This window comes from Typha latifolia, chromosome 3, assembly GCF_019914945.1.
Source record: "Typha latifolia isolate L0001 chromosome 3, TyphaL0001v2, whole genome shotgun sequence".
NCBI lineage: Eukaryota > Viridiplantae > Streptophyta > Magnoliopsida > Poales > Typhaceae > Typha > Typha latifolia.
The window spans coordinates 14,147,577-14,163,018 of NC_133088.1; the positions used below are offsets into that span (position 1 = coordinate 14,147,577).

Sequence of the window (15,442 nt, forward strand, 5' to 3'; positions counted from 1 at the left end):
CAACTTTTTCAAGTGATGGGGAGAGATTTTTGATCAATAAGTGTTTGGTTTCTATTTCCCTTTGTGGAATCCAAATGCTGTGAAAGAGTTCAGCCACAAGATTTAGTGTCAGATACACTAATGGGCCTAAACCTAATGATCTATGAGCTTCTTAGTTGGACAAAGTTTGAATGTGTTTGCCAGGATCCCTTAACTAGCTAGGTTTGGACTCTAATATAACTTTAGTGTCACATACACTAATGGGCCTAAACTTAATGCAACTTTTAATTGGGATAAAAGGCTTAATCGAGAATGGTGAACCGAGAAGTAACTAATTAATGTGGTCCTATGTGTGATGGAGGAGTTTGCCATTGTGTAAGTATTGCACTCTTGTTGGAGTTAGTTCAAAATTCTTAGTATAAGTTACTCAGAGAATGTGTTACTTGTTTGGTCATTAATAAGAGTGAGGAGAATTTATGTTATAAAAGAAGCAATGTATCATGTAACGAAATAACTCCATATGTGTAATATATTGAGTTCAAAGTTATCTCTCATCCTAATAAGAAGCTCTGCACAACTATGTACAGATTGTACATCTCCATACCTATTATTTGACCCTTTCCTATCTATTTATGCTTCCCCACCACAAGTCAACTACTCCTTCAAGGCAGACCTTAATTAGATTGCAAGAGAAGCATACATATATATATAGGACATAAATCAAGTAAAATTACTTTCATATGAACATTGTTTGCTTCAAATGAGATTAATTTCTAGACAAGTGAATTGAAATAAAAGGAATGGAGCTTTCACCAATTTATAACAACAGACAAGCTGGCGATTAAAGATAGGAGAACGATGCCCTTGAGTTATTGACACACAAACAAGTATAGCTAGACATTACATCAATAAATCTACAAGCAACCACAACAGGTAAACAATTATATCATAAAACAAACATTAATAAGTTTTAAGTTGACAAATAACAACAGCAGTAGCTATACGAATTGTATAGTAGGTTACAGAGGTTGTTGCAAACCAATGCTTTACAAGTCATATCCACTCCAATAGTAAGAAAGGAATACAAATTAAGATAATAGACAATGTTCCAACATACATGCTACTAGTAATGAAAGGCAGGATTACGATGCATCAACCTCGAGTATGTTCAACCTGAAAGTAGATCTGGAAGAAGAGCAATTACCTCTGGATATATCACATTGAGGCAACTATTTTAGTAAAGACAATGAAAATTGACTTACTGTGACATTGAGATGTAGGAATTCGCTTTTCATAGATCTATCCTTCTTGGCAAGGTACTAATTTTACTTCATGAATTGTTCAAATAATCATTTCCTATCCTCCTCTTATGATCCTTTTTCTTATTCTTCTCCACCTTAGTCTACTCCTTCTGTACCTTCTTTTGGCCCTTTACTTCCTTCTTCCTCTGTTCATTCTTCTTCAGTTCCCTCCATTTCTGATCCTCCTTCAGTTCCCTCTTCCGTTTCTTCTTCGTCTTCTGACCCATGCAAAAATTAGTTAGGGATCATATTAAGAACCAAAATAATTATATGTGTTTGGTCAAGTGAAATAAAAAGAAATCGACTATTCTGGAAATTGATTGGGGTGATAGCAGTTCTTTGCTGAGACATGAATACTCATGCTAGATCTATCTGTAGTCATCTATAGTTAATAAATATTGTTGGTTATAATACTAACTAGTATAGGCATATTACGGGAATCTAGTAGTTCATGATATTGGTCTGTTATATGTACCAATCAGCTTGCGGAAAGAGTATAATCTACAGAAAGAATGATTAGATCAATTTTATTTCCCCCCAAATTGAAGATCATCTTAATTTATAGACAACAATAGTAGCTGCTTGTAGGAAAATTGAAGAAAAAAGTGAAGAGAAAAACCAGAATTGATGAACAGACAACCGTAGGGGATCAATTCCAAGATTAAAACCAATAAAGAAAGGGTATAACCGTTATTGAACTTAAAATGAAATTTCAATTCTATGTCACGAGTGTATTTCAAAAGGAGACATTTAAGTGCTTCAGAAACAGTTCTAAGAGACTAAAGTATACTTAAATTTAGACGGAATACCTAGAATAGAATAGTGAAAAATAAAGCAAATATGTATGACAGCCTCTCAGTAACATGAAAATATATGCAGTGAGAATGGAAAAAGAAAGAGAAGACCTCTGAGCTGCTCTCGTAGGTTGCTGTCGTAGCTGAATGGTGATTTGGTGTACTCCAAATACCCACTTCCATCGGCGGTGTAGGCACGAACCTTTGAAAACAGCTTGATGATGCGCCAATCTTGGCGTTCCATTTGGCATCTCTCGAGCACACGGAGATTGCAGTGCAGCATAAGTTCAAGGTCATTGTTGTTGTCAAGGTGTTGTCGTTGGTGGAGCAGTCCTGACACCCACTCAGGAAGGTACTCCATCGATTCATCTTCTACATACAAGATTTGCAGCGCATCTAAACTCTGGACACAACTCAGAGCAGGTGAACGAACCACTTGGAGCTCTCTTAGTTGGGGAAGATTTGTGACCCTTTCTATGTTGCTGCTTCCTTCGATCACAAGCCACTGAGATAGGGAAGGGATGTTCTCCACTGCCCTCAGGCTATGAGCTCCTTCTATGCGGAATTCTTGCAACACTGTCGCGTGCTTCAATCCTTCTGGAAGAGCTCTCAGCTTTGGACAGTCTGTAAGCTCCAAATACAGTAGACGAGGCAGCAATGATGGAGAAGAGGATGGTGCAATCTTTTCTCCGATTGATGCATTTTTCTCAACTTCTTCACCTAAGGACCAGTCTTCCCAGTTAGGCATATGTCGGAAAATGAGGAATTCAAGCTTGGGAAAAGCCGTTGCAACATCTAAGCCCACCCTTACCCCATTGCCTAGGAATTCTAGGCCAATGGTTACCACTGCTAATGCTCTTGTAATTTTAAGATATCTCAAATATGGCAATTGGCCTAGTGGCGGAAGGTGCGAACAAGAGATGCAATCACGAAGTTTCAATGTTGTTAGTCTCGAAAGAGAGGTTGCAATGCAACTGGGATAACGACGGCCAAAGAAACCAACAATATTAAGCTCTTCTAAGCATGGAGGAGGGGATAATTTCTCAAAAAAATTCTCAATCTTGTCAATCTCCTCCTCAGAGTATGATTGCTGAGCACTAGCCTGCTCGGCTTGTAGTGTGCACTTTAATATTAATCTTCTAAGGTGATGCTTTCTTTCAAGAACGAGAACCCCATCTATTGTCCTCTCCAACTTCTCTATTTGTAACCATCTTAGTTGGTCGAGAAACTCTAACTCTTTTAAATCCCAACCGTCTTGCATTTCACCACTTACACATTCATCGGCGACTATAAATCCTTCTAAGTCATTAAGTAATTGCAATCTCCCTATCCCTTTCGGCACATCACATAGAGGTGTATCTTTGATGCCCAGACGCCTTAGATTACACAATCGAGTGAGACCCTTTGGAAGGGCATGTAGATTTTTACAATCCATTAAGTTCAAGATCTGTAGATTTGTTAGGCGACCGAGTGAATCCGGTAGATTGGATATGTTAGTACGATCGAGATCCAGCAAACGTAGATGTATTAAATCTCCTAAGGAATCTGAAATGCTCTCAATAATAGCCTCAGTAAGATCCAACACTCGAAGACATGGAAATCTTAAAAGCAAATGGTTCCCAACTCTTTGAGGAATCCCAAAAGACATCAGAGATCTCAAACATGGATATTTTTTTTCTAGAATAGGAGAATTAATAATAGTCCCTCCGTCCTTTATAATAGATAGGCGACGAATCTTAGACAGAGTGGTAGGATTCAACAACTGTGGGTCTCCAAAGAAACTTTCATTTTTTGATAAATGCTGAGCAAGAGACCGTAAAAGATCATGCATTTTGCATTCGCTCCCATCAATAGAATAAAGATCCGGTTGTAGGAGACTCCTTCTAACTAACTCATTATAATATTCTTCTGCTGTGTCCTCCATAATTTGATCACCTCCTTTTTCTTTAACAAATCCTTCAGCCACCCAAAATCTAATAAGATCTTCACGTGGTATTATTTCATCCTCTGGATAGAGGGAGAAGTAGAGGAAGCATTGTTTTAGTTGAGGGGACAAGTCCTCGTAACTCAAATACAGAGCTCCCCTGAGTTCTTCAGGAAGCTCGCTCATAGACCATGCATGGCTTCCAAGAATATTCTGCCATTCTCTTTCATTATTGTCCTTTGTAGCCAGGAGGCCAGCAACAGTCTTGATTGCTAAAGGAAGGCCTCCACATTTCTCTACAATCTGAATCCCTACATCTCTCAATCTCAGCACATCTTCTTCCTTATTTAGATAAGTTCTTTTGCATAGCAGTTGCCAACCAGCATCAATTGACAATTGCTCAACTTGATGAATGTGTATTGCTCCCATTCCCTTGGCAACATTTTGGTCTCTAGTTGTTATCAAGATCCTTCCACTGCCTTCTCCGCTTTGAAGCGGAACTCGAAGTAAATTACTCCACACATCTGATTGCCAAACATCATCAAGCACAAGAAAGAATCGCTTCCCAGCGACAAGGTCTCTTAGCACTTGCTGGAGTTCCGCCATGGTTTCAGCTCGTCCATAGTCACCTTTACTATTATTGATGATCTCTTTCAGCAATTTAATTTCTTTGTAGCTTTTTGAGACACATGTCCATGCTATGACAGAGAAGTCCTTTTTAATTGCAGGGTCATTGTATACTTTCTGAGCCAGTGTGGTCTTACCTATTCCCCCCATTCCAACAATAGCAAAAACTTGGTGTTGGTTTCCTTCCATGCTAAGTATCCTCTTCACCAGCTCATCAGCAGCAGTTTCGATCTCCATTCCCACAACGTCAGCGTCAAGAAGTGGGGATGTCATACGATGATTCACTCTCGCCACATGGTGGACGTCCGATTTAGTGCGCTCAAGGGTAAACATTAGTCTGTTCTTGTGGATCTTTTCCAATCTATCATTGAGGTTTCCAATTTTGCGTCCAATCTTATGACGCGCTGGAATAGTGCTAAAGCAGGAGAGAAGAGGGAATTGGTAGCATACCGGTCGGTTTGATGAAGAAGACGCTTGATCATCCTCCAATAGCTTGCCCCCCTCGTATCTGCAGATGTCGATGATGTCGTCAGCGTCATACATGACATCCTTCAGCTTGTTCAGCCACTTGTTGATTGCCGGATCTTGGATCCTCTTCCTCTCCGCATACTCGAGCACTTCTTTGATCATCTCCATCTTTTCTTGCAGCGTCTTAAGCTCATCCTTCACCCCGAGTACCATGACTACTCTCTCCTCAACCAGAGCAACAAGCCTATCGACACAAGTCGAAACAAAAGCATCCAGGATCATCGCCATTTCTTAACGCAAAATGCTCCAGAGTCCAGGATCTTCTCGGCTCAAAATCTCAAGGCTCTGTAGTATGGCAGGCAGGCTTCACCTTAATTATTTCTTGTCAACTGGTCAAACCATGCACAAGTTGCTCTTCCAGTTGTAGCCATGCATGTGATTATAGGCTGGCCGGATATTCTACCGTCTTTCTTTAATGTCCGTTTGTGGTGGGGGAAATAGTGCGATACACAAGAAAATTTGTGGTTATTTGTCGATATTGAGAATATATTAGGTGCTAATTAGATTCTATCCGTTGTTATAAGTATGCTACATTAAAGTTCTATACGGTAGGAATTAATGTTAACACTTAGCATGTCTTTGGTGATCACTAGTGTGTTTAAAAAGACTTTAACTCTTTGTCTAGCCAATAAAATCTTTATAGGATCATAAACTATTAAAAAAATATCCTAGTCATCGATAGTATTAGGCATAAGATCCTTCTGGGTGATTAGCCTCTACTGAGAGGATTGGGTAGTCTTATTATGTTTGCTAAATAGAATAGGTAATCGAGCTTTATTTAGATTTGGGTGCTTTTTAATTCTCCCTATCCGAGTATTTGCCACCGAATTCACTCAAGTCTTATATGAGAATGATAAGGCTGAACAGGACAACCAATTTCTTCGTACTTTCAACCTCCATTATTGATCTCAATTATTAATGAAGGCCCCACGTTGAAAATGAAATTAGAACAACCATTTTTAACCCTATTGATATTCACCCTCTTCTCATATATTATAGTTTTTTTCTGCTATTATATGGAAGACATTATTCTCATCTTTTAAAAGTATTTGATGAATTACTATAGTACTAGAGAGGAGGTTTTGAATTCAAATTTTGAGCAAATGACACTCCACTAGTGACCTTACAACTACTTCTCTCTCTATCATCTATCAAAGCATTCAACTAGTTACAAATTAGAAGTCAACAATTGAGACTAGTTCTGCAAATTGCGAACTCTGATTTGACATTCAATGGCATAATTGCTTGGAAGTTTCAAAGAGAGTTGGAACCACATTAAAAATCTTTATCTTCAAGTTGATTTGGGGATCACCAGCCATGCTGGTCCAAGCGTTTAAATTTCTAAATGTCACCTTAAATTTTCAAGGTCCCTTTTTTTTTATTAAGTAAATATTCTTCTGCTTGATTTATAAAATAGAGAAGTTCTTATCCTAAAACATGTGTTTTATTTGGCAGTCATTCATTATGTGCCAAAAAAAAAAAGATACTATCGAAAACAGAGGATAAAATGATGTGGAGAAGAAAAGGTTTAGGAAAAATAGTTCAGTATAACTTACATTTGATGGGCATTATGTAGCCACTGTATTCATAATTCAGATCCTAAAGTTTAGGATCTGGGAATTCTAATCTAGGAAAGCTGTGACTGCCTAAAAACAAAATTAGATCCTATTTTATCATGTACAGCTAGTGATGCATACAATATAAGAGAAATTAGGACTGTTATAACTGTAACATATGCAATCTTTAACACTCCCACTCAAGTTGGTGCATATATGTCACTCATGCCCAACTTGTTGAGACAACTATCAAAAACTTTGCTTGACACTGCTTTGGTGAGTACATCAGCAAGCTGATCTTGAGATCGAACATGAGGCACTTCAATGAGCTTTGCCACTACTTTCTCCTTGATAAAGTGTCTATCAACTTCAACATGTTTAGTTCTATCATGTTGAATAGGATTTTGAGCAATATCACATGCTGCCTTATTATCACATCACAGTATAATTTCATAGGACTAGTAGGCTTAAGATGTAAATCTTGCATTAGAACTCTGATCCACAGTTATTCACATATGCCCTTAGCCATTCCTCTATATTCAGCTTCAGCACTAAATCTAGCTACTACCTCTTGTTTTTTTACTTTGCCAAGTAACTAAATTCCCACCTACAAATATGAGATACCCAGATGTTGATCGTCTATCATCAATTGACCCAGCTCAATCAGTATCAGTATAACCTTCAATACCCAGGTTGTCTCCTTTTGTAAACATAATTCCCTTTCCAGGGGATGACTTCAAGTAGCACAGGGTACGAGTGGCAGTATTCATATGTTCTTTGCTTGGAGAGTGCATGAATTGACTGACAACACTTGGAGCATAAGTTAGATCAGGTCTAGTATGTGCAAGATACATTAGTCTCCCCACTAATCTCTAAGAGTATGTCTTGTAAGCAGGAACTTGGTTTAGATACATACCTAGTTTCAAATTTTCTTCCATAGGAGTGCAAGCTGGACTACATGCTAACATACCAGTTCATTCAACAGATCTAAGGCATATTTTTGCTGAGACAAGAAAATACCTTTCTTGGATCTTAAAACTTCAATTCCTAGGAAATACTTTAATGGAGCCAGATCTTTCATTTCCAAGCTTCCTACTTCACTCCAATTATTTTTTGTCAGCTTGTCAAACCTTACACAAGCTGCATGCAACTGGATGATTTGCATCTAAACAAACAAAAAAAAGTAATAATTAAAATTTAAGAAAAAGATGCTGAATCAACATGATTTAGGGGCTCTCAATATATTTTTTCATTTTATTTAATACAAATTCATTGTCAAGCTTGGATCCTAGAGATAACACATGATAAGATCTTGCTGCCATTTGAGTAGCCTTAATTGATCCTATTAAACAATATTTGATAGTTAAATATTGCAAATTAAATTAAAAAAAAACATATTATGACAATGATATCTGATATTTTATCAGGCTACTACTTCCATTGAAGTTTCAAAGAACTAATTTTATTCTCAAGTTGCATTGCAGATCAAACGTCTCTGTAACGTTATGCCAGTCAATTATAAAAAGGATATCCTCGGTGTCCTGGCATACAAATTATCTTGGAGAAAATAGAGTCATTTCTTTCAGAAAAACCACTATTAAATTGAGGCAAATAACATAAGGAGGAGGTCTTTTGCATATCTCTGGGAGCCATACAAAATTGCAGCAGTGAAATGGAGTTGGCAAAAGGGGTATATCATTTATTAAAAAGTACCTTACATTTTGTTAGGCATATTTACAGACAAAGAGCAATGCCAAATTCATTGATCTACTAAACTATCATATCTGATCAATGATAGGCTTAAGCAGTGTGTCCTTTTCCCTTATCTCATCAACCTGCTCTTCCAAAAGAAAATAGATTTTCATTTATCCTTCAACTAATGTGCATGATCACTTAGAAAGATAGGACCTTTAATGTATTACTTCCTTAGAAGCAACCATAAGCCTAAGGTCAATAATGGTCAATTAGTATGCCACTTTGTTAGCTTACTTGTATAGTATACTAAGCGATCAGAATCTTACTCTTACTTTTGATACATGATTGACAAATAGAGGTGATACTAATATGAGAAGAATTAACCTTGTGCATGAAGGCTTCAGCCTTCTCAGCATCCTTGTCTAATTTACCAGCAATATCTTCAATTTTCAGAACTGCTTCCTTTAGATTAATTTCTCTATGGCCTAAACTTAATGTAAATTTTGGGAATAGAGAATGGTGAATCTGACTCAAGAAGTAATTACTTAATGTGGGGGGTATGAGGAGGCTGTCAACGAGTCATCAAAGGCGATAAATTGGTTCGCTTTCTGATTCGTTTGCTTTTTACTTTATTTATTTTTTGAAGATCTTATATGTGGAGGAGTTTATTACTGTGTAAGGATTGCACTACTATAAGGCAGACCTTAATTAGATTGCAAGATAAGCGTATGTATGGCATAACCACTATAATGCTCAATTCAAGCTGTTGCTATAGGTAAGCCCTCTCTTACCCCCCCCCCTGTTGCCTGATAATTCTAGGCCGATGGTTACCATTGCTAATGCCTCTTTGGTTCTAAGATATAACAAATATGACAACTAGCTTAATGGCGGAAGACGCGGACAAGAGATGTAATAGAAAAGCATCAATGATATTAGATGAGAATGAGAATTCACCTTATAGATAAGATACCGACAACCAAAAAAACTATTTATCCTGAGATCTTCTAAGCGCTCAATATGATAACTCGACTTTTAAAAAAGTTTGAACTTAGTTTAATCGAGCTCACATCGTAAACAAGTCAAATGCCTATATATTCGTGTTTATTACATCAACTTATTTAACCTGTCTATCACGAAATAATTCGTTTTATAACATAAAAAAGCACATATCATTTATAATCTGAATAAATATGGTCATAATCTGAATAATTTATATAAATTTAAATAACTTTGTGTTATTTGATAACACATTTATAACCTGCATATCCTGTTTAATAACTATATTGTTTTTGTATTTGTATTACCATAACTCACCCGGACTGCCACCCCTTAAAAAACACTCGTACAACTAAGCACTATCCCACCGGCTTAAAATCATGTTTGCATCCAAATTTCACCACTTCCTTATGAACTTGAGCAAATGCTTCTTATTTCATCAGGAAGGAGAGCAGGAACAAAGATCCAAAAATCTTGGTCACTTTGTCCTTCTCTTTTGCTTTTAGTGGTGAATTACAAACAACCACATGCGGCGCCGACTTTGGACTACAAAGCCACACATATTTGTACATTGTTATTTCCACAATATGTAAACGCCACCAAGGCCGATATCTCTTAATTACAAACAAATACGTATGCTAGAAAAGTTCAAATTTTGAAGTCTCCTAAATTTACCAGGGATGATTTATATTTTGGAATTCAATAATGAAAACGCTTAAATAATTTGACGCCAACCCAACTGTTATATGTATGTAGAAAATTAGTTCACGGTTCTAAATTTATCACTTCACAGTCGATCACAGAAATTGAAAGGAAAATGCATGAGGCACACAGTATAAAACATGAACGAGATAGGGAGGGAGCACCATATAACAACAAACTTAGTATAAGGGATATCTAATTTCAGTTTCCATTTTCAAGTTTTTGATCATCACAACGAGCGCAGCTTTCCAGAATAAGTATCCAGTAACATAGAGACCTTGCAGACCTTGCAACTATTCAAGGCTTGCTCTAGATTTCTTAAGTTGAAGTTCACAAAGATGGATCCATGATAAGCACTTGGAGAGTTAAATGAATTGGAACCGTTGTACAATTCATCCACTCATTCAAGCAAATCCTCATACAATACAAAAAGATCGACAAAAAGAGAAGGTTCTACGGCTAGGGTTATGAGGTGGGTAGGGTAATTCAAGGGAAGATCTCTAGCATTTCATAAATGAGATGGAAGACAGTAGCAATTACTCAACATGGGGAGAGAAACAAGAAAATTATATCAACTCTAGAACCTCTAAGAAGTCTGCTTCTCATTGGCAGCTTCTTCAAATGTTTCTCCAGCCACGAGCTCAGGAACATCATCGTCATCATCTTCCTGAGTCGGGCCACCAGCCGCAGTACCAGCACCAGCATTTGGTACCTGCTTCTGGATCTGCTCAGCAATCCTCCGCAGGTTTTCTAAGTTATCGGGACCTGAATAATGAAAAAGGAAAAAGCTCCACCAAGTTAATACCAATGGTATTCAGCAAACAAAAACATACAAACCTAATTTTGACTTTTAAATATTTTTGTTGTGTTTATCTTAAAGAACCAAATTTTCTTTTCCTTAAAATAAAAATATGAGATACAGACAAAAATAGACTGTTCATAGCATTGCTGCAATACTTTCCAGCTTTCTATTCAACAAATAAGACCACCAAGAATAAGTGAAGGCAGATGTGTGGGTTCACATACAAACATTTAATCCTTCTCAAAGTAATTCAAATGCATGATCAAATTGCCCATTTTGTTTCTGAAGTGCAAAATGGAAGATCAAAAGAGAAATGTGGCAACAAAAAGTTGTCTAAATATGACAAAATGGTCCTTGATTAGCCTGATGCAGAAAGTGCAGTTATGCAATTGGTCTTACTTTGTGTCAAAAAGACATTATAAGAACGAGATAAAGATGTAAAAGGACATGATGTTATGGAAACAGATATTCTTAGTGACACCATACATATATGAGATAAAAGAGCAGATCTACCTAATCGAGCAGTGACAATTAAAATTCCTGGAATGAAAGAACCTACCCAATTGGTTGATAATAGAAGGCAGCAGATCCTGAAGTTCTGTCACAAGAAAATTAGAATATTAATGGTTGCATCCAATCAAAGAACAAATATGTAGGTAAAGAAGTAAAGAACAAAAAATTAAATTGGCAGTTTTAGAATAACCCTGGTCTTTGCCATTTGAGTCTGGGCTACAATCAAGAGGTAATTTCTTTGAGCTAAAAACATCTGAAGGAGCTATCCAGGCAACCCTAACATTTCTTAGGCAATTACACTGACCAGCAAGCAGCGTGACACTGCGACCTCAATATTAATAGCAATAATGTAGTTAACACTTAACAGACAACATTGATGATAAACAGGGCACCATATATCTGGAAATTTTCATTTTCATGCTGCATTAGATCCTTAGCTGCCTTATTCTTTCCTACTTCTTATTGTTATGCAAAAAAGATAAGTAAAACATACTTTTTGTCTGAGGAGATCCACTGACCACCCACGTATTGGCTGCAATTGATGCTTGCACTGAAAAATAAACCAAAGAAAAGTATTAGGATCTGTGAGAAAATTTATTACTAACCTATATATGCCTAAGATTTTTCTCTCACCAGACTTATATTTGCTAGTTACCTTTGGGATTTACAAACTGGATAACTACATCATCTTTAAAAATATTGACTTCTTCTATAGCAGGAATAGCATTCACCCCTATTCTTTTTAAGGTGCTCTGAAGTCGTTTGTCATCTGTACTGGTGGTCTTGTGAACAGCCTTCTTCTTCCTGTAAGAATTAACAAGCTGATCAGTGTAGCAAAAGCAATAAATCACTTATATCAGGAAAATTCTAGACAGAGAATAATGATAGGAGTCCCTTAGAAGTTAGAAGTACCAATGAGATATTGACAATGACTAGGATTTCATGAGTCCAGGGTTAAAACTATAGATATGGTCCAAATAGTATTCACCACCTTCCGGTGTATTACACTATTATGGTATTACCCCAAGAGCTCTCATTCATTTTAGAAATAATTTTTTTCTTATCTTAGAATATGACATCATATTTCAGAATAAGAGCTAAACATCATAATGGTCATATTCCATAATACAAACACTATTGATCAAAATTATACCTTGTACCACACTAATTAATTACCAATTTACCACTGATATATATCTCATCAATCTATTTTATATCAAATTAAAGAATATTTATTGTAATTTCAAAAAAGATAAAAATACATTTTCTCTATCTTTTCTCACTTTATATCACATAAAAAATAACTATACATATTTATTCCAGAATACAAGTGAGCATAGAAATAGTTATTCCTAGAATAAATGTCTCATTTTAGGAATAATAAATAAAAATACCTATTTTAAAATTGCCCTATTCCTAAGTGAACGAGACCGGTGATCAGCAACATCTTCTGGGGCTTTTATGGAACTCAAGCATTGTTCTTGAATAAAGATAAAACCTGATTTGGAAAAAGAAATCCCACATCTAAAACTTATGAGGTTAATGGATTATGAGGTTAGTAGATGGTTACTTTTAAGAATCAATGAAATCTCAACTTCTCATAACATCTTTATCTGCAGCAAAAAATCAAATATAGAATATGTAACTAAGCGAGAAATATTTTTGAAAAGAAATATACTTGGCAGAAACTCTTTCATAACAACGTCGAAAGAAACAATTTCAAGTGATGCCTCAAGATGTAAATAACCAAAAATATTCAGAATTGAACCCCACAAATGGAATGAATAGCATGTGATGATCTCCTATGGTAACAACTTGCACAGATCAAAGCTAATGGAATATGTGTGAGGAATGCCCAAGAAAACTTTAGGCACACATAATACTTAAAAGTTGCTGTAGATCATAAAACATAGAACAAGAATCAAAACCTGCGCATGCTGCCCTTCCCACCAGTTCGGACAGCACCTGCCATCTTCATAAGCTTTTCACGATCCATCTGCGTTAGGAAAAGAAACATGTTATAAATATGTACAACATCTAATTTCTATGACATCCATTGGACCTCAAGGTCAAGGATCAAAGATGGCAAATTACAAAAAACAAAATACTATCATTCAGGCCTGTTCTTATTTCTTCTTTTATGTCAATTCTTTTTCATACTTTTTTATATATTGTGGCATATTGTTGTGAATCATTACTGTGTTTCAGATGCCTGTAATTTTATGGTTACAATTAATTTTACAAAATTTCATAGGATATTGTCATACATAGCTACATATAATATCGTGTTACAATGTTGAATGTTTTAAATATTCTACATTGCAACCATGTGGTATCCATTTTTTGAAGATTTTCTCGGATCAATTCCAAATCAATGTCCATAGTCACTTAGATTTATCACATCTCCCTGATAACTTCCATCATCCTTTTTGTCCCAAGCTAGTTTGTTTATACTTTTGCTGGTCTTCCTTACTCTTCTAATCCGTACTTGAGTTGTGACCACCTGTAAGGCCAATGTTAGAGGATGACGGATCTTTATAAGATTTCCTCTCTAACATGTAATCTCTTATCTCTTGTCAAAAGTCAAACTAATATAAATATTATGGAGGCCCATCATTTGGAGTGATGCCATAACCAACCCCAGGCTTTTGGTAACTCAATAAGCATAGCATTTTCAAGAGTTCAGTTATCATATTCCTACTTAATCTTTCAAATTTGAAGTATAGAGCCACAATATGGACTACTTTTTCTTATAACATTCTATGTTATCCAGAAGGAATTATAATTATTCTCAATTCCAAATTTATCTGTTAAATTGACAGGACTAAATAATCTAAAGGAGTGAAAATTTCAGTAATCATAATATAGCCCAGCGACAACCATGCATCTAGAACCGATATTATCATAAAACCAAGCTTTATGTATGTAATAGGAAGAAGCTACATAAGCTACTAAAAGTTCACTGACATCAATTATTTTTCCCTCAACTCCTAATCAATATCAGCAGTTATTACTTGCAAGCAATAAGCCATGATAGAAAATACTATATAAGCAAAAGTTACAAGATCAACAACCTGAAATAACTATAACACTTGTACATTCCTATGATTTTACAAGATAAGCATTCCTTGAACCTCTAAGATAGCATTTCAATCTCAAAGAATGCACTCATGAGCAAGTTCATATCTATTCTCTCAAGCTCCTCAATATACATCTCCTAAGAAAATGAAGGGTATGATTAAAAATCCTGCCGCTCTCAAGTTCAAACCGATCCCTTTCAACCCTTCTGCTGGTAAAATCCATCCATTTCTTCTCTTGGTTCGACCTCAGGCATACCAAACTACTTCTTGATTTCTCCCTGATAAATCTTTTCTTTCAGGAGCGCCGGTTCTTTCAAGACAAAAGGCAACAAACATGATCCCAAAAGAAAACTATTATCAACGAATTGCACCCCAATGAGACACCACAAGCTTTACCAACCACTTGAGTGACAGAACCTTGTAAAGGAGCTTCCTTTACTTCCCTCCTTGACGTTACGCAGTAATTACCCAACATAAATTCTAGTTCAATCAAAAACCACACAATAATCGGATAAAAGTAATCACCTTCCACAGAATCCAGACGGTATGAGACGCAATCTAATATAAAGCATCAAATGGACTAATTTGAATAGCATCGTAAGAAGAAAAAAGAAATACTTATCCCATTTCTTCTTGTGGTTATTCTCCTCAGAACAATTACAAACAAGATAAGAGAGAAAGAAGAAGAAGAATAAAAACTCACGGATTCTTCGGGTGGGAAGGAGGAGGAGAATGGACAAGAGAAGAAGAGGCGGAGAGCAACTCAAGAAAGGGAGCAGAGTAGCAGATAGAGACTATGGGGAGAGACAGCTTAGGGTTCGAGAATGAGATGATATTAGCCGTCCGATTCTTAAATCAAGTTCACAACGATTGCTCTATAAATGTGAATAGTACCACTAGTAGACCCTGTAGTATATGGGGGTTGTTTCTTGCCGGGTCAAGCAC

General features: G+C 36.3%; 2 protein-coding genes across 6 annotated transcripts; both read right to left on the bottom strand.

Annotated features, from left to right (window-relative positions):
• Positions 1-920: 920 nt before the first annotated feature.
• Positions 921-5,655, bottom strand: LOC140783563 (putative disease resistance protein RGA3). Of its 4 annotated transcripts, none has more exons than XR_012108153.1 (3): positions 2,186-5,655; positions 1,242-1,495; positions 921-1,164 (listed from the first exon to the last, which is right to left on the bottom strand). XR_012108153.1 is itself a non-coding variant. In XM_073130479.1 (2 exons), the coding sequence occupies exons 1-2, from the start codon at positions 5,379-5,381 to the stop codon at positions 1,431-1,433; spliced, it is 3,261 nt and encodes a 1,086-aa protein (XP_072986580.1). In that variant the 5' UTR covers positions 5,382-5,655; the 3' UTR covers positions 921-1,430. The 4 variants fall into 4 exon arrangements, 2 of the variants coding, with proteins under 2 accessions (XP_072986580.1, XP_072986579.1); XR_012108152.1 differs by having other exon boundaries at positions 1,242-1,498; XM_073130479.1 differs by having other exon boundaries at positions 921-1,495.
• A 4,707-nt stretch (positions 5,656-10,362) lies between these two features.
• LOC140783564 (nascent polypeptide-associated complex subunit beta-like) lies at positions 10,363-15,349 on the bottom strand. Of its 2 annotated transcripts, none has more exons than XM_073130480.1 (6): positions 15,201-15,349; positions 13,346-13,413; positions 12,073-12,221; positions 11,911-11,967; positions 11,464-11,502; positions 10,363-10,867 (listed from the first exon to the last, which is right to left on the bottom strand). In XM_073130480.1, the coding sequence occupies exons 2-6, from the start codon at positions 13,411-13,413 to the stop codon at positions 10,689-10,691; spliced, it is 492 nt and encodes a 163-aa protein (XP_072986581.1). In that variant the 5' UTR covers positions 15,201-15,349; the 3' UTR covers positions 10,363-10,688. The 2 variants fall into 2 exon arrangements, with proteins under 2 accessions (XP_072986581.1, XP_072986582.1); XM_073130481.1 differs by having other exon boundaries at positions 15,116-15,258.
• Positions 15,350-15,442: the final 93 nt, after the last annotated feature.

Excerpts from the sequence above, each read along its gene's own strand:
- LOC140783563 (XM_073130478.1), bottom strand. The coding sequence starts at position 5,381 with ATGGCGATGATCCTGGATGCTTTTGTTTCGACTTGTGTCGATAGGCTT. Across the intron at positions 1,499-2,185 it reads CCTACGAGAGCAGCTCAGAG|AAGACGAAGAAGAAACGGAA; the intron begins GTCTTCTCTTTC and ends TGCATGGGTCAG.
- LOC140783564 (XM_073130480.1), bottom strand. The coding sequence starts at position 13,413 with ATGGATCGTGAAAAGCTTATGAAGATGGCAGGTGCTGTCCGAACTGGT. Across the intron at positions 11,503-11,910 it reads TGGATCTCCTCAGACAAAAA|AACTTCAGGATCTGCTGCCT; the intron begins GTATGTTTTACT and ends TTCTTGTGACAG. Across the intron at positions 10,868-11,463 it reads TTCTATTATCAACCAATTGG|GTCCCGATAACTTAGAAAAC; the intron begins GTAGGTTCTTTC and ends TTCATTATTCAG.